This window comes from Colobus angolensis, unplaced genomic scaffold (assembly GCF_000951035.1).
Source record: "Colobus angolensis palliatus isolate OR3802 unplaced genomic scaffold, Cang.pa_1.0 Scaffold45, whole genome shotgun sequence".
In the NCBI taxonomy this organism is placed as follows: Eukaryota; Metazoa; Chordata; class Mammalia; order Primates; family Cercopithecidae; genus Colobus; species Colobus angolensis.
This window is the reverse complement of record NW_012117932.1, coordinates 7023643-7045327: the sequence shown is the minus strand read 5'-3', so window position 1 is coordinate 7045327 and position 21685 is coordinate 7023643. Positions and strand designations below refer to the sequence as shown.

Sequence of the window (21685 nt, the reverse complement as noted above, 5' to 3'; positions counted from 1 at the left end):
ACCAATGAAAATCATGCTCATACCCCAAAATTCTGTGAATATATTATGATTGTAACTATTGCTGCTGCTCTATTTTTCATTCATCTTTTTATGCTTTCATATTGTTTCTTAAATCAGAATATGAGGGGGATTGTGTGCTTACCTGACACTTATCTAATGTGTTTAGTACACGTTTTATGTTTAATGCAGTATCTCTGTAGACTTTGTTCAGGGCTGTATCTCCTTAATCCACATAACTACCTGAGAAATACAGAAAAGGAAATCGTTTCTGTTGCATTCACACTGGAAGCTGAGTCATAAATTTTGCTCATAGTTGTTACTAGTTTTGGTGTTGTGCCATAAATCATCCTTAATACCTCCCGAATTCTCCAGACAATGGCTAACTTCATTATTAAACATCTGATTTTACCAATGAGGAAAATCAGAAATCACAAGCAGCTGTTGATTTGTTAGGGAAGCTTCCTAGGGGGATACCTGAGGATCTTTCATTGCAGAAGTCTCTAATGTGGAACTGAATGGCTGGGACATCAGTGTATCCAATTACATATAGTTTTAATTTATCCTAGTAACTTGTTTGAACATAGAATCTTCTGCCTTTTTCCCTCTGTTTCTGTGCTAGCTTGAATCCCTGAAGGCAATGGTTATAAAAGAAAAAAACTTTTGTCGGGCCCAAACTGCATACATGTGCATTTTCTCATTAGACCAATGCCTGGGCCTTTGGAGGGCTTGGCAGAGGGGCACCAGATGTGGGGCAAGGACCACAGTGAGGGAAGCCTTCCAATGACCACTGACTTCTCACTGTGTTCAGGGAGAGTCTGTACCTAATCAACATTAAGTCATTTTTATTCTCCTCTGATGCAAATTCAAAATGTCCTTTCCTTTTCAGAATTGGTTGGACCCTGCTAAGGAAATAAAAAAACAGGTTCGAAGTAAGTTCTTTTGGATTATTTTTTGTGGAAATGTGAAGTTTTTCAGAGAGCAAGTTGTCTGAATTTGTAGCCCATACCTAAGTGGCTAGCGTGAATACCAACTTTTCTTGTGTCAAATTTGATCTGGCAATTCCGATAGTATTCATTTTGTAGTTGTCACAACTTGGGAGTCAAAGGGACCGCGACGCTTGGCCTGTTTCTCTGCCTGTGAATAGATGTCAAGTGTGTGATTTAATCAACTGATGTTAGAATTGGCAATTAACCATTTAAAAGTTCCAAACTGCATTATTAATATTCCAACAGTCACAAAAGTATGAAAGGCCAGATAAAAGTCATAATCATTTCATAGCTTTGAAAAGGAATAACAAGTCAAACTGAAGGTTACTGTCTGGTAACAACCTCTTTTCCTAGTCCCCTGAAGGCAATTTGAAAAATACGTATTTTAATGGACCAAATAATTGCATGAGCAAGTGACAAATTTAAAATACAAGTAGCTAATAAGTATTAAACAAGTTGCTAAATTTTACTAATGATTAAATGCGAATTAAAATGACACATCATTTTTCACCTATTCAGATGACCAAAGAATTAGGGTTTAATAATAAACTATAGCACTTATTTACTCAAGAATAAGTTGGTTCAATCATTTCAGAGGGCAATTTGTCAATATTTATTAAAATTTAAGCTGTACTTACTCTTTGACCCTTAATTTCACTTGTGGAAATTTATTCAGCATATGTATTAACGAGGAAAATGTGCATGTGTATAGCAAATGAAGGTTCACTATCTTACTATTTACGGTAGGAGAAAACTAAAAGCACCTTAATTATCCACGTATAAAGAAATTATTAAGTCAATCATGGACTAGCCATATAAATACGTATAGTTCTCCTTAGTGAAAATCAGTTTGCAGAATATTTTCTATAGCACAATCACATTTGTTTTTAAAAAATTATATCTGTATAGATGTATGGAAAACTTTTGGAAGGCAGGAAGATTTTATTGGTAATTACTCCAGACGTATATCATCCAATGTAGGGGTTGAGAAGGAGGAGTTTTTAAAATTTTTTACCCTTTGCTATAGCTCTTACTTTTGCTGCAAACATGGATACTAACTTAAAATAACTAAATTTTTATTCATATTTTTGTCAGCGAAGTCTGAATTCTTCCAAACAACTAATTCTAGTTAAAGAATACATTTAAGAGCAGTTTATTAATAAGAACATCATTCCCATTTCAATAAGTAAAAGTTTTCAACAGTTTACTATTAAAAGAGCAAGCAAATACTTCTTAGTGCCTTTGAAAGTCCTGAGCTATCGAAATAATACCCCAAGTATTAATAAAACATAGTTAGTAGTGAGCAGTTTGGAAATGGTTCAATACTAGATAATATCCCAGAAAGACAAAAGTATAACCATACTTCCAGATATAAGAAAGTCGACTGATTATGTATACAATTAAGACATATTTACCGTATGTTTGAGGGAAATTTGATATATCCACTAAGCAGAAACTTGATAACAAATTAGGTTAATAGAAACAGTTAATTGAGATGGAAACCAGAGATAGCTGTAGTTGTGATAAATAGATGAAAACACTACTTATTTTTTGTTCTGAGGAATCCTAAGAAAAAAATTAAGATAAATATTTTTCTAAGGAGTATTAAAGAGTTATTAAAGTAGACATGCTGAATATATATCATAACATTTTGTGTGCATGAAGTTCTCTTATTCATCTAATTAATGGAATACTGAGCTGATTAATAATTGCAAAGCACTTTGAAAATATATAAAATGTTCAAGGATAAGTCATAATATCATGACAGGAGAAAGGCTGTATAAACTAATTTTCTTTTTTATTATTAACTTCCCATTTATACTGTCTTCTACCATCCTTTCAAAGAGAAGAAAGCTAAAGGGACAAGATAATCAAAACAAGAGTTTTAACGGATTTTTTTACCATGCAGATTAGGCAGTGTATATGACTCTGCCATAAAGAAAACTGACAGTCTTGCAGATAAAAGAGACAAGGAAAATTGGAATTTCTTTAAAAATGGAATTCCATATTTTTACCTGTATTCTTTGTTGTTTCCCATCCACTAAAATGCCCTCTTGCCACAAAATTTTACATTCAACCAAGGCAGAGAAGTATTACCTTAGCTAATGTAATTATTGTACCATCATCTCTACTTCTGAAATATAAATGATAAAAGGATGTTTCCATGCTTTTTATGCTGTGGGCTTAACAGTATCCCTTTAGAATGAGATCTCTAAGAAAATGGAAACGAAGCTAACAAATATCTTAAGTCCAAATTTATGATAAATAGAAAATTCTAAAACTTCATGCCTATAATCCCAGTTCTTTGGGAGGCCAAGACGGGAGGATCACTTGAGGCCAGAAGTTCAAGACAAGCCTAGGCAACGTAGTGAGACCCTGTCTCTATTTTTTTAAAAAATTGTTTTAATTAGCTGAGCGCAGGGACACATGCCTGTAATTAGTTAGTCCTGGCTACTGGGGAAGCTGAGGGGGTTGGATTACTTGAGCCCAGGAGTTCAAGGGTGCAGTGGGCTGTGATTGTGCCCCTGCACTCCAGTCTGGGTGTCAGAGTGAGACCCTGCTTCTAAGAAACAGAAAATTTTGAAACTGAAGAGTTCTTATGAAAAAAAATTCTTATTCCAGTCATCTTTTATGCATGCTGGATCTTATAATGTCTAAATAGACTATATTTTGTGATATTTAAGTATGTTTATGATACAGTAATTTTATAACATAGAGCATATATCATACTTTTATGATAAAAATACAGTATGTTAGAAATTTTAAGATTTGTCTGACATAAAAGACTAACATTAGAAATTTTTCTTAAGAATGAACTATCATCAGTGTTACAATTTTTATTTATCATAAATTTGTAACTTAAAATTCCACATCAGCATTATAGAAATATTCATTTTAATGTGTTCAAGCTGTTTTGTTTCCTCTTTCTAACTAGGGCCCTCATTAGAGCAGATATAGAGTTGCAAACTTATTTATTGCATAAGCACTTCCTTCTCAGTGGATTTGTTTCTGTCACATTCTTTATGGGGATATGTATTTGAGCTTTAATCTGCCTCTCTCATTAATTTCCAGTTTTATGCCCCATTTAACTGGACTTTTTTTTTTTTCTTGATTAAGGTGTAGATTGTATTATAGTTTCTGTACACTTTCCCATTGTTTCAAAATACTGTCCTGAAAGATGTATTTTTTGTGTGTTATAACCTTAGGAAAGTGGATTCCTTAGTAGTAGCAGTGATTTTCAAAATGTGCTCCCAAAGACCATTTTTATTATTAGAACCATAAGGGAGCTTACTAAAGTCGTAAATTCCTAGGCCATATTCTAAATCTCTGGAATAAAAGTTCCTGGGATGGAGCCTGGGAATTGGCATTTTTAATGGGTACCTCAGGTATTTCTTTGGCTCACTATAGGTTGAAACTTGCTTTCCTAAAATGAGGATTTTGGCACTAAATGTCTTTTCTATTTTTGTTACTTATTAGTGTCTAACTTGGATATTTATTCTAAGATTGTGTAATTACATTGCTAAACTAATCATTGGACTCAGGGCCTGCATTGAAGTGAATAAAAATTATAAAAGAGCAATAAATGCATTTCCCGTAACTAATCCATTAGTTTTAATTCTACTTGCTTGGGGGAAAGCCAGCTCTCATTATGAACCTTACCACTGGCAAGCATTGAAGGGATCTATTTTAATAGGAAGTGAGTAGGAATCAATAAGAAAATACAACCAAATCAGACTATTTTTGGAAAAACAAAAGGACTTTTTTGAGAACAGTGGGAAAAACAATCACTAAAATGTTTTCGACTGACAGATGTATTTGAATGGTTTAAAAATGATATTAGGTTCCCAATAATGCCTGGTCGTATGCTAAATCCTTTATAGGGCACCTCTATAGGGCATCAGGTAGAGTTCCTGCCATGTAGAATCCTAAATGTGATGTCAATGATAGTGTTAAGAATTAACTATAAGTAATACATGGATCTATGCCATTTATGACAGAATGTAAGAAACTGATGAAGCCAAATATTGCCTCAGATGAAAGAGAACAATGCAGAGAAAAGATCTAGGAAATACAGTACTGTACCTTCTTTTGAATGTTTGGCAAGGGCTCATGGAGCAATGAAGTTCCCAGAAGTCATTTAATGGAGAGACAGGGAGATTTGGAAGTCTTAGGAGAGTATTGGAAGCATAAGGGGTGGAATGTGAAGTCACAGAATCCTAGAGTAAGGGCAAGTCAGTGGCCACTGGGTGAGGCATGGATGAAAGACCTCCAGGGTGGAAGCCTGGGGGATTGGGAGGAGTTTTTCAGTAAACCATTCAAAATACAAGCAGGACCTAGGCTATGGCACTTTTAGTGTACTTCTTGCGTAGAGGGAACAAATATAAACAACACCACAGAGAAGGGATACCCAGACTTTGGTAAGTTACTGCATTTACAGGCCAGAAGAACAGAGTGACTACAAGTTAAAGTAATGATCCCATAGTAAATGTAGAAAAAAAGAAAAGGGTATTTTCCATGTTTATATTGATAAACCATATACAATTAGAGATAGTATTAATGAGATGTGGAGCTTAGTTAAGGCTTCATAATGTTTCAAGGATATGTGTTGGCAATACAGAGAGTAGACGCTTGTGAGCTGACTTCTGGTTGACCCTTTTCAGTGCTGGAGAGGCCTTGCGTAGAGGCCACAGGATAAAGATCACAAAGTGTAAAGAGGATCCGGCTAAGTGTCAGGCTGTGGAGGTGCAGGTGCAAAATTTGGCAATGTGCAGAAAATTCATTCAAGTACCTATTTCATCAAAAATTTCCCTGAGCAAGAAAATAATTTTCAACAGCCCACAGAGCAGCCCACTTACTAGAACACTGTTCACTGCAACAAACCTTTCCCATAAAACAAACGTATGTTGAATAGTCCCTTGACGTTTATTATAATTGGATTTGACCTGTAATAACAAAGCAGAAAGGACAAAGAAAATGGGAATTACGTTTGTAATGTTGGTCTGTGAGCTATCCAGACATTCGCAGCAGTAAATCCAGCCACTCCCAGACTTATCTGATTGAAGACGATTCGTATCATTCACGTTTTTTCCTTCTTCCAAGTGCTTATCTTTGATTCTGAAAAAGGTAGGAAGTTTGATCAGTTTCCTTACTAGTTAAAAGTTCCAATAAAGGATTTGATTGGGGAGAAGTTTAGAAATTAGACGAGGTTTCAGACTTATCTGTAGATTTCATATCACCGAGCTTTCCCAGTTTCCCATTAATGGTCAAAAGTTGCCTGGGTGTTAATGCTTGGAGTTAAGGCAGTTCTGGCCATCAATTAGAGTCGTAAGATTTTCTCGAGGTTTTACTCTAATTTTTTTCCATCGTTGCAGGTGGTGCTTGGCACTTTTCATTTAATGTGAAATTTTACCCACCAGACCCTGCCCAGCTATCTGAAGATATCACCAGGTATTTGAAAGGCTATGCAAAAGACAAGCGTCCTGGGAGAGTTGTGCTTCTCTTCAATGCTCCGGAAAGGAGTATGCTTACATCTGGTAGCCTTACAATCGTCCACGCTCAAATGGCAAACAAAAGGCAAATGAACAAGAGCAAACATCTGATGAAAAGATTTGCCAGATCCTGTCTTTTCACAGTTGAATCTTTTGTGCCAGGATGATATTCCCTGTGCTTGACCCTGGTGGGAAAACATGCAGAATTGAGATACTGTCATCCACCCACCATAGTGAAATTGGATGGGATTCAGCCTTATATGATATAGCAGCTCTTAGTTTTTCTGCTTTAATACTTAGAGTAAAAATGTCCTTGGATCTTTGTGGTTTTTATATAACCAACACATACACACACACATAAATTTAAGTGTTTACTTTCTATGTCTTGTGTATACAAGGAAAATGATTAATTTCTTTTCTAGAAAGAAGATATTAAGAAATCAAAACATAAAAATATTTCAGTTTGGTAACAGCTTTGAGTGTGAAAGGGGATCTCATTATAAAGCTGTACTGGATGTCTTAGTCTGGGCTGCTATAACAAAATACTATAAAGTGGGTGGTTGATCAACAATAGAAACTTATTTCTTACCGTTCTGGAGACTGGAAGTTTGAGATCAGGGTGCCCACAGGTCAGGTCCTGGTGAGGATCCGCTTCTGGGTTGCAGGATGCTGACTTCTCACTGTGTCCTCCTGTGTTGAAAGGGTGAGGAGGGTCTCTCTCCAGTCTTTTTTATAAAGGCACTAATCCCATTCATGAGGGCTCCACCCTAATCACTTCCCAGAGACCCCCACCTTATGATCCCATCACCTTGAGGGTAGATTCGAACATACGGATTTGGAGGGGAGGGGACACAGACACTCAGTTCATTGTTCCTCGTGTGCTCTGACCTTCTAGGCTTCTCTGCGTTCACCTTAGAACCCCTACTCTCTTGCTCAGCTCAGTAGTAACTTTATGACCAGTCAAAGCAGTTTTGTGCAGTGTGTGCAGAATTTTCTGTGTAAGCTTTGCATTCTTTTTGGAGGGCTTTACAGAAAAGGGAAATTACTCAAAACAACTGCAATCACTTGCTACAGTTAAAAATAATTTCACCAGACATATTAAGAGAAGGGTAAAAATTAGTTCCAGAGGATTTCTTATATTTGCAATAAATCAGAGAAAATTTATAATTTCTTACTTAAAGATACTTTTTAGTTGCTGTTGAAGAACTGTTTTATTTTGGCTAATTTGTGGTTATAGAGCCCATATATACCTGGATTTGAAAATGTGTGCATGGGGGGCCGGGTGTGGTGGCTCACACCTGTAATCCCAGCACCATCCTGGCTAACACGGTGAAACCCCGTCTCCACTAAAAATACAAAACATTAGCCGGGCATGGTGACGGGTGCCTGAATTCTCAGCTACTCGGGAGGCTGAGGCAGGAGAATGGCTTGAACCCAGGAGGCGGAGGTTGCAGTGAGCCGAGATCGCACCACTGCACTCCAGCCTGGGTGACAGGGCGAGACTCCCATCTCCAAAAAGAAGAAAACAGAGAGAGAAAATAGTGCATGGTTTCTTTCTATTGACTCATATAATACTTGTAGAGCCTGTTAAATGTTTAAGGATTTTTCTGTCATAATTACATGGATTTATGTCACCAGCCTAAAATCATATTTAGAGGGGACCTTCAGACTTTATCATAGGCCTCTGCTTCCATAGATGAACAGTTCATTTCTTATACACAAGGTACCAGGTGTGCTTTGTTCTGTCCATATGTGAGGCTGTGCTTGGGATTATTAAAACTCATCAATGTTAACACTCACCTTGAGGTCTTTGGCAGTTAGTAATTTATCTGTAAGTCTTAAAAGCAAAAAAGAGAGAAGACAAATCAACATATTTTTATGTAGGTCATATTTTTATGATATGGCAAAATTATATGAAAAATGTTAATTTCTCCAGTTTAAAACTGTTTATGGTGACAAGATTCTCGAATTTTAAGGTAGGAAATCTTTATATCTTAGATAGATTTTAAGAAGCTATCTAAATTTTAAAAATGAGAACTGAAAACAGGAGGAATTGTGTTATTATAAAGAGGCTACCTCATTAAGAATGCAGGAAATTGAGAGTGAAGTTTATAATAACTTAGCTGTTGAGTTACCTGCGATCTCTTTTGTTCATATAGTAAGACCGGCCACCTTAATATCAAAATACTTCCATAAGGCTAATTGGGGCCTAATAATCACACAGTTATATCACTTAACAATGGGGTACACATGCTGAGAAAGGCATCTTTAGATGATTTTGTTGTTGTGTCAACATCCTAGACACAAAGCTTGCACAAAGCTAACTGGTCGAGCCTACTATTCATCTGGGCTCTCTGATAAAGCCCATTGCTCCTAGTCCAGAAACCTGTACAGCATGTGACTGTACTGAATACTGTGGGAAATGATAACACAATGGTAAGTATTTGTATATCTAAACATAGAAAACATACAAGAAAAATACAATATAAAAGATTTTTTTTAATGGTACACCTGTATAGGCCACTTACCATGAATGGAGCGTGCAGGACTGGAAGTTGCTCTGAGTGAGTGTGTGAGTAAGTGATGAGTGAATGGGAAGGCCCAGGACATTACTGTACACTGCTGTGGGCTTTATAAGCACTGTATACTTAGGCCACGTTAAATTTAGTTTTAAAAATTTCTTTCTTCAATAATAAATTAACCTTAGCTTACTGTATTTTTTTTACTTTTTAAACTTTTTAATTGACTTTTGTAGTAATACTTAGCTTCAAACACACATTGTACAGCCACGCAAAAATATTTTCTTTATATCCTTATTCTGTGAGTTTTTTTCGATTTTTAAAATTTGTAATTTGTTTTTACTTTTAAAACTCTTTTGTTAAAAACTTAAGACATAAACACATATATTATTAGCCTAGGCCTACACAGGGTCAAGATCATCAGTATCACTGTCTCCACCTGCACATCCTGTCCCACTGGAAGGTCTTCAGGGACAATAACACACATGAGGCCGTCATCTCCTAGGATAACAATGCCTTCTTCTGATACATCCTGAAGCACCTGGCAGAGGCTGTTTTACAGTTAACTGTATTTTTACAGGTAGAAAGAGTACACTGTAAAATAATGATAAAAAGTATAGCATAGTGAATACATAAACTAGTAACATAGTCACTTGTTGTCCTTATCAAGTATTAAGGTCTGCACGTGATTTTATGTGCTACTCTTTTATATGAGTACGTTTGTTTACACCAGCACCACCACAAATGCGTGAGTAATGTGTTACGCTATGACATTAAGATAGCTATGACATCACTAAGCAATAGGAATTTTTTAGCCCCATTATAGTCTCATAGGACCCCCATCATATATGTGATCCATCATTGACTGCAGCATCATTTTGTGGCACATAACTGTATTTAAGAGCATTTTTACATTATAATTCCCCCACCCAAGGATTTCAGAAAATGTGTTGGGGACTGTTCATTTGACTTTAAAAGTTATTTTATTTTATTTTTTTGAGACGGAGTCTCACTCTGTCGCCCAGGCTGGAGTGCAGTGGCCGGATCTCAGCTCACTGCAAGCTCCGCCTCCCAGGTTCACGCCATTCTCCTGCCTCAGCCTCCCGGAGTAGCTGGGACTACAGGCGCCCGCCACCTCGCCCGGCTAGTTTTTTGTATTTTCTTTTTAGTAGAAACGGGGTTTCACCGTGTTAGCCAGGATGGTCTCGATCTCCTGACCTCGTGATCCACCCGTCTCGGCCTCCCAAAGTGCTGGGATTACAGGCTTGAGCCACCGCGCCCGGCCTCTAAAAGTTATTTTAAAAGATCTTAGAAGAATATGTCTTTAAGCTTCTTTTAGACTGTGCTTTATTAATAAAACCCTATTATGTATGTTGCCTTGCTTCTAAATGCCTTTAAATACTGTCTTTTGTAACCAAGTATTTTTCCCTACGCATCTAGAAGAAATGCGTATGAAATAAATATCAAAATATATAGATGCTAGAAAATTTATCCTAGAGAGGTTGTTCTACAGGGAGAACTTAATTTACCCACAATTTTTACCAAGTGACCTGCTTTTCCTGTACCCTCATGCTGGCCTTCGTTGTCTTGTGCTTTTGATTCCTGGAAGGTACTACCTCTGCTTGCAGTTGCGAGACGACATCGTGTCCGGAAGGCTGCCCTGCTCCTTCGTTACTCTGGCCTTGCTGGGCTCCTACACTGTCCAGTCAGAGCTCGGAGACTATGACGCGGATGAATGTGGGAGCGATTACATTAGCGAGTTCCGCTTTGCACCAAACCACACTAAAGAACTGGAAGACAAAGTGATCGAGCTGCACAAGAGCCACAGGTTAGCGGCAGAAGCCCTGAGCGCGTTCATTTAAGTCGTGCCTTGATGGGAGAGTGTTCCGCATACAACCCGCCTCTTCCCAGTACTGGTTTCGTCCGTTAATGGCGAGAGTTGAGCGTAGTGTGGGTCCATGCACGGTGAAATTCTAAGATGGGTAAGCTCTCACTCAGAGCATCCAGGTGTTCATTTGTAGTGCTTTCTTGCAAAGCCCTTTTTCTTCTTCTTCTTTTCTCATGTGTCTGCTGGTGCCTCCATAGGACTTCTTCTTATGAGTAGCATGGAGCTAAGTGGGAAGTATTGCAGCCTACCAGGGAAGGGAAAAGCATCGTTGTAACGTATTTTTCTTCTCATCAGAGGAATGACGCCAGCAGAAGCAGAGATGCATTTCTTGGAAAATGCCAAAAAATTGTCCATGTATGGAGTAGATTTACATCATGCTAAGGTATGCATTAAACCCCAAACTTTCTGTATATTGTTATTTAACTCGATGTTGTTATCACTGTAAACTGGTGACTTTTACTTCAGTTAATGTAAATGAAACCTTTGAGAATTCAAATCTCTGTTTGTCTTTTAAGCCTTACTCCACGGTACAACAAATGTAGCTTTCTGATATTTACTGAGGGGTTCACTCTTTGTGTCTCAAACTTGTATTACTCCTGGGCACAGCCTTCTGAAAGCCCGTGATAGGCAAAGCCTCTGATGGCCTTTTGATGCAGTTACAAACCTGCCTTGACCCTTAACAAGCTCTTAGTTCACCCTGCCTCTCCATCACAGTCTTATTTCCCACTCTGTGCTGTCACATGACCTTTGCTCCCATCAGACTCTGTTTCTATGCTTTCCCTGACTATGTCCATCTCTGGACTGTCCTCCTCTTTCCTGTCTGTCTGTCCAAACTTAGCCAATTGTCCGAGACTCAAGCGTCACACTTGTTAAGTGCCAGACACTGTCTGTGGCCCTACCTGGATACATACCAGGTAGTCAGTAAATTCATACTGAATTTAAGAAGTCTACCTCCAAAGTTTAGGTACTCTGACAAATAATCAGAACTCTGAAATAAGACTGTTGTTTTTTTTTTTTTTTTTGAGACGAAGTCTCGCTCTGTTGCCCAGGCTGGAGTGCTGTGGCCGGATCTCAGCTCACTGCAAGCTCCGCCTCCCGGGTTCACGCCATTCTCCTACCTCAGCCTCCCAAGTAGCTGGGACTACAGGCGCCCGCCACCTCACCCGGCTAGTTTTTTGTATTTTTTAGTAGAGACGGGGTTTCACCGTGTTAGCCAGGATGGTCTCGATCTCCTGACCTCGTGATCCGCCCATCTCGGCCTCCCAAAGTGCTGGGATTACAGGCTTGAGCCACCGCGCCCGGCCAAGACTGTTGTTTTAAAGTTCACCTAGGCTAAGGTTTGCTTCGTTGACTGGTGATCGATGAAATGTTAAAGGTTTATCTTGGGAACGGAGTCTGGGGAAGAAAGAATTTGGGTTGAGACTGTAGGAGGGTTACAATTGTGAGGATACACAAAGCAGCTTTGACTCCGTGTCATGCTTTTTCTGGAATCTCTGTACTTTTCAGTAGTGGTAGAATGAACATAAGACTACTAGTCTTTTTAAACAGCCCAGAATAAAAGTCCTGTGGAAATACAAGTAAGTTTTTATGAAAACTTTTATTAGCAAAACATATAAAATTTGTTAGGATCCTAGGTTTGAATTCAGATGCATTAGCAGGGTTAAAAGGTCATTGTTAAAGGTCAGAGGTTGTTTCTTCTGATTGGGTCCAACAGGATGACATTGTTCCTGTTTAGGGATGTGTGTTTGACTTTGATAGACAGGGTTAGTCACCAATTTCATGGTCTGAGACTCACACAGAACGTGCAGTTACAGGTTTCCAGGCCAACAAGTGTCTTACACAGTCAGGTTTAGGGCCTGGAAATGAAGAGAATTTCAGCTGGCTCTGTTCAAGCAAACACCTCAGCACCCCTGCGGACCCACTGCAGGGAGCTCTGTGGTCTGTAGGTTCTGTCCATACTGGAAGTTGGGCTGCACTTTGGTTAGCGTTTGGAGAGCAAACTAATCCACAGGGATTTGGGGAGGAGAATGGGGGCCCTGGAATCTATGCAGGTTTGATTGGTTTTGCTGTGGATCACTCTGCATGTCACGTAGAATGAGCTCTCCAAGGCGTGAGCGCTAGCAAAATCTCTGTGACTTGGCGGAGGCTCACACCAGGGATGTGCTGTTATGTTGAATGCCAAGCTCTTTGACATTTGCGTATAATTACAACAGCAGGTGTAGCTCTGTTTACTTGGCAGTTCATTATTACACTTTTTCACTTACTTTGCACTCAGATAACAAAGATGTTTTCTATTGTATACTAGGTACAAGGTAGAGTGAGAATTTCAAAATGAAAATAAGAACAGACGTTAAGATTTTTAAATTTCTCTTAGTGTTTCCCCCTAAGAGGCTAAAAGATAAGGAAACAAGAAGGAAATGAAGGGAGCCTGAGAATTTGAGTGAATCTGAAGCTTATTTTTGAGTTACATCACACACTTTGATTCTCTTACTGCCCAGAAATAAATAAATGAATAAATAAAAGATTAGGGTGTACATTTCAGGAAGTGCACCTCGGGATATATCAGTGTTTCTATCAGTAAATATAAAATCACTTACCATTGCTATAGCTACAGAATTAAAATAGATGGCTGCCTTTTCATTTAATAATGTGATTTGAAATTATGCCAGTTAAGAAAGAGAATTAAGGAAGTACAAATGTTGCGTTATAGGAATTTTTCTGAATATTAAGTATAACAGATAATTCAGTTGTAGATTCAATTTTCCCATGCCATCACACTTCATCATTTGAAGAAGGAAATTTACTGAAACAAATTGGAGCTAATTTCTGGTTATGAGTGAGATGCCTCGCTTCTGTTGATGGTATGAAAGAAGACCCTGAGCTTTACAATCCATTTAAACCTTCTGAGCTGGAATCCTGTATGAAGAATAAATATACATATTACACAAAGGTCCTATGTTTTGGAAAACCTATTCTAAATGTTTTGTTTTTTCTTTGTACATCTGTCTCTGCTTGTTTGTCATTTAATGTGCATCTTGATGGGCTTTGTCAGAGTCATTTATTTTATGTAAGATTCTGAAATGTAGATATAAGTCCATATAGGATATCCCACAGAGCAGGAGGTGCTGAAGGATGGCAGAGTTTGAACACTGATGTTGAATTAAAGAAATCGTATGCCCCTTTATTTTCATGATGACTGAGACTATTCGGGTCCATCCCAGTGCTCGTTGCTAAAGGGAGTGCACATGTATTTATTGATAGTGAAATGCACATGTCCTCAACAAATACTGTTGTCATGACTTTTAAAACCAAAGATTTCTCAGGCCTAGCAAGGTAGCTCACACCTGTAATCCTAGCACTCTGAGATGGGCAGATTGCTTGAGGTGAGGAGTTAGAGACCCAATTGAATAAATATGGCACAACCCTATCTCTACAAAAACAGAAAAATGAGTCGAGTGCGGTGGCACCTGCCTGTGGTTCCAGCTACTCAGGAGGCTGAGGGACGAGGATTGCTTGAGCCCCTAGAGGTGGAGGGTGCAGTAAGCCAAGATGGCACCACTACTCTCCATCCTGGGCAACAGAGGGAGACTCTCTCAAAAAAAAAAGAAAAAAAAAAAGATTTCTCAAACTAACCTCAATACTGTGGCCTGTGGCAGAAAATTTGAGATGAAAAGTATCATTTTTCTTGCCATGCAATTAATGAAATCGAGACTGACATCCAATTAAAAACTGCACTCGTTTCTGTCATTTTCATTTTTCATTCACTTTTCTTTCAACAAACATGTAATGGCTTTGTGCATGCAAGGTAGGCAGTGTGCTGGCCATGAGATTACAAAGACAAACAGAGCTCCTGCTCTCAACCAGCTTTTCTCTCCAGGATAAGGAAGACAAGTGATAGTTTATTTCAGTGCCATTTGCTAAGGGTGTACTAGAGATAACAGATTGATTTTGGGACGCAGAGAGGTGTTTTTTTGGAGGAGACAGGAAGAGGAGGCATCAGAGCCTTCTTCATCTTCCCCAAGAAGGGAGCTACTGTTTTCTTAAAATTCAAAGAAGTAACAAGCGATTAGGTTTTTATTAAAAGTTTTATTGTTACCTAATAATGGAAAAGGTTTCAAATGTCCTTTCCCTTGGTATGTTGAAGGTACACTTCCTAAAGTCCTGTTCTATAGTTACCAAAAAGAAAGTGAGTCAAAGAGAAGTGATTCTGGCAGTCCTTCCTCATTCCTGCACTCTGCCAATGGAGTAAGGTGGTCACCTCTGAGTGGTGGTGCAGACAGATTGACTGGTTCTAAAGGATCAGTAATACCAGCTGCGTGTCAGCATCAGGTTATAGCTCTTTAAATCACTCTTTCAAATTAAAGTCCTAGATAAATGGTGGGCAGTTTCCGGTCTTTGAGTTCTCCTCAAATTTTATTATATTGTAATATCCTGCCATCAAATATTTCCACTCCTGCAGAGTAATTCAATATGTCATGGAGTGATACGTTTCCAAAGTAAAATATTTCATTTTAAGCCAATTATGCTTTGTTGGCAAACTTACATTTCCCAGAGATGGACCAGTATATGTATTTCTGATTCTGGAAATTTCCATCTTCTGCCTTGCATTGACAGCAGATCTGGGCATAGCTTCCGAGGGGTGGTCAGCTCATGACCATTTCTGTCCCCTGATTCCGACAATCAGTGGGACCAGGGATGGACTCTGACCTCACATATAATCCTGCCTGCATCCTATCTTTTTCCTTCATTCCTGGCCACCACAGATGTTCATTTTACCGTGACTTAAATGGAATACAACATGGGGAAAGACTGTATGCGGTACATCTCCTAAGCTTGACACAGCATCTCTAATGACTGCCGGGCATCACACACCCCTAGGAAATCACCTAAACGTGAAAGGTGCAAGTAGCAAAGGAAGTTGCAGTTCTAGTGTGGTCTCACATTTGTTTCTTAAAAAAACTATACACATATTTTAAAAATATTTATATTTATATATGTGAGCCATATTGCTAAGTGTGATTACCACTGGGCCAGTGTGTTTGTGTGGAGGGAATGGTGGTTGTTGGGGAAAATTTACATTCTTATATTTTTTCATTCATTCATACTTAAAAAAATCCTGTTTCATATTTAAATTTTACTCTGACAATAATGGTATATAAAAAATATTTGGGCTCTTTTTAAAGGAACAGCAACCAAAACCCTCATAGGAAAAGTCAGGGTCCATCTTGTTGGCATATTTGTTGGTTAAGAGTCCCGCCTCGGCCGGGCGCGGTGGCTCGAGCCTGTAATCCCAGCACTTTGGGAGGCCGAGACGGGCGGATCACGAGGTCAGGAGATCGAGACCATCCTGGCTAACACGGTGAAACCCCGTCTCTACTAATAAATGCAAAAAAACTAGCCGGGCGAGGTGGCGGGCGCCTGTAGTCCCAGCTACTCGGGAGGCTGAGGCAGGAGAATGGCCTAAACCCGGGAGGCGGAGCTTGCAGTGAGCTGAGATCCGGCCACTACACTCCAGCCTGGGCGACAGAGCGAGACTCCGTCTCAAAAAAAAAAAAAAAAAAAAAAAGAGTGCCGCCTCTGGAACCAGGCTGTGTTCAACTGGGACTCTGTACCTATTTTCTCATCTGTAAAATGGGAATAATAATAGCAACCATCTCAATCACAGTGAAGATTAAAAGAGTGAATATATGTAAAGCAGAGCAGTGCCTGGCAATTGACAAGTGAGAACTATGGCTACTATTACGACTGTTATTAAGATACCTTCATGGGCTGGGCCCTCTTGGTGTGCAGTATTTACTTTATAAGTTTGAGACACCTGGAAGAGCAGATTTTACTCTAACAAACCTCTCCATAGTGATAAACATCTTCACCAAAAGGCTAGTGTTTAATAGTAATGTTTTAAAAATGGCCGCATCATTTTGCATATGTAAACCAGCCATTTATATTTCTGTTGTGGATGCTTACATATTATACCTAGCAGAAAATGGAAATAAGTTAGATATTGATCTGTTGTTTCTTGCTGTTTTTTCCAGGACTCAGAAGGGGTAGAAATTATGTTAGGAGTTTGTGCAAGTGGTCTGTTGATATATCGTGACCGGCTGCGAATAAACAGATTTGCCTGGCCCAAGGTTCTAAAGATTTCATACAAACGGAACAACTTTTACATTAAGATCCGGCCAGGAGAGGTAAGTATACCCACATTTGCATGTGCGTTGGGAGGAAAATCCCTGATAGCAAGCAAACATTTAAATTATCTGCTTATGAGTTCTGAGCATTGTGGGACACAGTGAATTACATCTAAGTGCCTGAGAAAATTTATTGTAGATTTGCCCAATAGACAGTAATAAATAAAATATTCTCTTCTTTTTTATATAGTTCCAATGTTTCCTACTGCATACATTAATTGAAGGGTTTTTAAAAACATATTTTAATATAAAATCCAGTTTCATGAATAATTTTGTGTATATTTCAAACAGTAATGGAGAAATCTCTTCCTCCACATCCTGTTGTCATTTCTCCATGCTCTTTCTATTTGTCCTGCAAATCGGATTGTACTTTAAAGTGAAAAGCTTAGAGGTCATGTACTTCAAGGTACAAGGAATATTAGAAAAAAGGACAGTGAGTGTGAATTATGTCAATGTTCTATAGCTCAATATATGCTTGTTTTTTTTATTAGTCAGAGAAGCTAATGAGAGAGTCAAAATTGTTAACTAGTCCTTACTCCTTGGACAACAGCCTCCATGATCAACTTATGTTTATATCTTGCTTAGTGGTTTGTACCTAATAGTAACACATATCTACTCTTATTTACTTAAGAGATAGTTAATAAATACCTCAAATTTCTAATTGGTGTGGTTAGTATAATGGAGGCAGTCAAAGCTCAAAGATTCTAGCATACTTATATCTCTGAATGTTTTCTGATATAATATAGAGTTATCTCTTATCTTCAAAATCTGTTTATCCACTGGAGTTTCTTGATGGAAAATGCAATTTTAAAAATCAGAATATCGGCTGGGCATGGTGGCTCATGCCTGTAATCCTAGCCCTTTGGGAGGCCAAGGGTGGGAGAATCACCTGGGCCCAAGGGTTGAAGACTGCAGTGAGCATGATTGTACCACTGTACCCCAGCCTGGGTGACTGAGTGAAGACCCTGTCTCAAAAACAACAAAAAATTGAAGTATAAAGCATGTAATGATGTTTAATATGAGTGTAACATCATACCCATCTATGATGACTGAAATAATCTGTAAGCTTTTCATGTAAATACCTAAAATTGTAGTGTTTCAAAAATATTTCCTAAAGATTATGTGTTAAACTTATAGCCAATAGATAGTCATTTGACTTCATTGAGCATTTGTTAGGTGAGCACCTATTTATTGTCAGGTATTAGAAATAGAAAGACAAATATGACCTTGTTCCTTGTTAAGGAATTTTCTATTTAGCAGAAAGACGGATTCATATACTTTGATTGGAACAGCATGATGCAAATGAGATGATATTCTGTAGACATGGAGTGAGCGTAGTATTGTAAGAGGCCAGAGGGGAGAGCTGGAGAAATGAATCAGCAGACACTAGTGAGTCATGGGAGGTTTTAAATCAGGATGTGACATAACTAGGTGAATATTTTGGAATGATAGATTTCTTAATGAAATTCAACTACTTAGAAATATGATGTGATAAGACCTAAACTAGGGCAGAGGCTCTGGGAATAGACTGGAGGGAACAAATTCGAGAGAGAGGTTTGAGAGGCAGAAGCAGCAGATCTTAGAGACAGGATGGAGGAAGGGATTAAAAGAGCAGGATAATCAGAGGTTTTCAGTGTGCTTGATTGAAGCCAATGGAGATGACATTAGGCAGGAGGGAAAAGGGGCAAATTTTCAGAAAAACAATTGAAATCCCTTTGGAACAGATTTTCAGGGAGTAATTCTTGCATAAGAAGGAGTTGAACAGAGTTATCAACTATACATTTTATTCAAGGCCTTAGACATGGAATAAATTACTCAAAGAGCAAGGCAAGTTAGAGAAAGAAAAGGCCCTAAAACTAGAACTCTGGGTAATACCACTATTTGAGAAAGGGTCAAGGAGATGAAGAAATGACAGCCAGAGAGATAAAAGAAGAAACGTAGGCTGATGGATGACCAGGAGATGAGTTGCAGAGGAAAGTGGTTAGCTAGTAGTACCGTATGTTACAGAAAGGGCACGCAGGATGTGGACTAACAAAAGTGTGTTGAACTTGACGGTCAGGCCCCATGATGACATTTCAGAGTTCAGAAAGGTGTGGGGAGCACCTGCCAAGGCTGTGTTGAGGCCAGGAGTGAGTAGCAGAGGCAGCAGGTAGTGGCTTCTGCTTCCTAAAGTTTAGCAGTGAGGCGCGAGATGGGGTTGTGATGCTGGCAGAAACAGGCTCAGAAAAAGCTGTTTTTTCTCTCCTCTTCTCTCTGTTTTTACGATCTTATTTACAGCCTGAGGAGAGTGAGAAGAAATTATTGGGAACACACAGGCTCTGAAGAAGTTGAAAGAAATTGATATAAAACACAGAGAAATAGATATTAATAAACTATTAATGCCTATTCGGGTAGTCTAGGAGCCTGCATCCTCCTTGCCTCCAGAGGTTGGCAGAGACTCTTCCCAGCTTCTTGCGGCAGAGTGCAAGCTGACTCTTCCATATAGCCCCTGGCATTGGCATAATATGTGCATATTAGTTGCAGGATGAATAAATGGATGATGGTTTAGTCACAGCTACACTGTATCTGTCTTGACTGGGTCCCTTGGACAGCAGTGATTTTTACAAACACCGCTGCGCATGAACATCCAGAGTGAATAAGAAGTTGGGAAAGGCAATTGCGGTTGAAGCAATTGTGATGTATTTCCCACTTCCCCTAATTATCCTCAGCAAACAAGAAATAGAGGTCAAACATGATTGTATCTCACATGCCATGCATGTGACCCCTCACCTCGGTTCTTTGCCACATAAATTATTTTTGCTATTGATTATAGCAGTAGTACTGGTTGTTTGCTCTTTGGGGAAGCCTTTACTGTTTAAGATGATTGCCCTCTGGTGGTCTGATGTGTACTTTCTGCACAATGTGAAAACCTGTGCATCTGCAGTAATAAAGTATATTATGCAGGAAATGAGATGAGTATTTCACCTCGAAAAATCAAATGGCTGTGTAAAGCATCATCTGAAATGTACATGCTAAAAGATATGAAAATATGTTCCCCCAATCTCTGATCTTACGTATGATATAGAGAGACGTTAGCATTTAACACGATAATCCATAGTGGAACACGCAAATAAAATCAACAGTCTCTGACACCAAGTTATCAACTACCTAAGAAATGTACATATTTCCTGACCAGATGTTAGGAGAAAAATGTCATTTCTAAGAATGCTGTAGACTATATCTGTAAACATTTGGTTCATTTCTGTTCCTTGCAGTTGAAGTCATTGTGTCATTGAGAAACCATGAAAATAAAATTTAAAAGTGGTATCAGGACAAATTGATTTCTGGAATAAATTAAAAAAAACCCTTTTGTGTTTAGTTTTCAGTAGTATCATAAGATACACACTTATTCAGAAGACATTTTACTGTATGCATAATGTGGCTATTTATACCTGCAGCATTTTAAAGACACATTTTCGAAATTAACAAATGAACGTGTATAGCATGAATTATGCATGTAGCAATTGATATAGTAAGTAAATTTTTTAAATTCTGGTGGCGTTATGATTTTATAAATTATTTACAGGGCTTCTGTTATTTATAATTTTAAACTTTACTCTTCAATGTATTTTTTTTTTTTATTTAGTTTGAACAATTTGAAAGCACCATTGGGTTTAAGCTGCCAAACCATCGAGCTGCCAAGCGTTTATGGAAAGTATGTGTTGAGCATCATACATTTTTCAGGTAGGAAGAGATTATTTTGTTTTTTTCCTAAGGAATAATTATCATCACTGATACTGAAAAAGATTGTCAATAAGAAAAATATGGAATTTTATTCTTTCTATTCCTTCAAGTTCATTGTCACCGTATTTCTTGATAACAAATCCTAAGAGAACTAGGAAAAGACTAAATTTGAAGGATTTTCCGTAATTTGTCATGTACTTACATGTACTTAACCCCTGCTTCTTTAGTATATTTAGTGTCTTTAAATTATTTTTAAGGTGTCCACTTCAAATATCCAATCTATTCCTTACTATTTCAATTCCTTACTATTTCAGTGATTTCTTAACTCCTGAATCCCTTTACCTACCTACGCATGGTATGAGACCCATCAAATTAGGCACCCAACAACAAATTATCACTCTTCTTCTTAACTAGTATCGAACTATTTAGTTGCTGTTTGGGCTTATAGAACCATAGACTGTCCACTTTGCGTGGAGTGTTAAAAGTTCATCTAGTATAGTACAACCCTCATTTGCATATCTCCTCTCTATAACATCCCTAGTTGATATATACTATGTGCATTTTTTAATGAAATCAGATTTGTTTAACTGCAACTTGTGTGTTACATGTTTAGCATGCAACACACATGGACCTCTCAGAGTAAAAAGTTTAAAAAGCACTCTCAATATTGTACTTAATAGTCTTTCTGCTGTTTTTCTTTATTCTCTTTAGACTGTTGTTACCAGAAGCACCTCCCAAGAAATTCTTAACCTTGGGTTCCAAGTTTCGTTATAGTGGCAGGACACAAGCGCAAACGAGAAGAGCCAGTGCATTGATAGACCGCCCAGCACCTTACTTTGAACGCTCCTCCAGCAAACGTTATACCATGTCTCGCAGCTTGGATGGAGGTAGGCAT

General features: G+C 38.3%; 1 protein-coding gene across 2 annotated transcripts in view; it reads left to right on the top strand.

The window, feature by feature from the left end:
- Nucleotides 1-21685, top strand: part of EPB41L3 (erythrocyte membrane protein band 4.1-like 3) — a 184018-nt gene that overhangs the window by 131975 nt on the left and 30358 nt on the right. For both annotated transcript variants that reach the window (XM_011957807.1, XM_011957808.1), the window contains exons 5-11: nucleotides 887-929; nucleotides 6359-6434; nucleotides 10604-10822; nucleotides 11177-11264; nucleotides 16915-17067; nucleotides 20693-20790; nucleotides 21502-21677. In XM_011957807.1, coding sequence (XP_011813197.1) covers nucleotides 887-929; nucleotides 6359-6434; nucleotides 10604-10822; nucleotides 11177-11264; nucleotides 16915-17067; nucleotides 20693-20790; nucleotides 21502-21677 — 853 coding nt within the window. The remainder of the gene's footprint in view (nucleotides 1-886; nucleotides 930-6358; nucleotides 6435-10603; nucleotides 10823-11176; nucleotides 11265-16914; nucleotides 17068-20692; nucleotides 20791-21501; nucleotides 21678-21685) is intronic.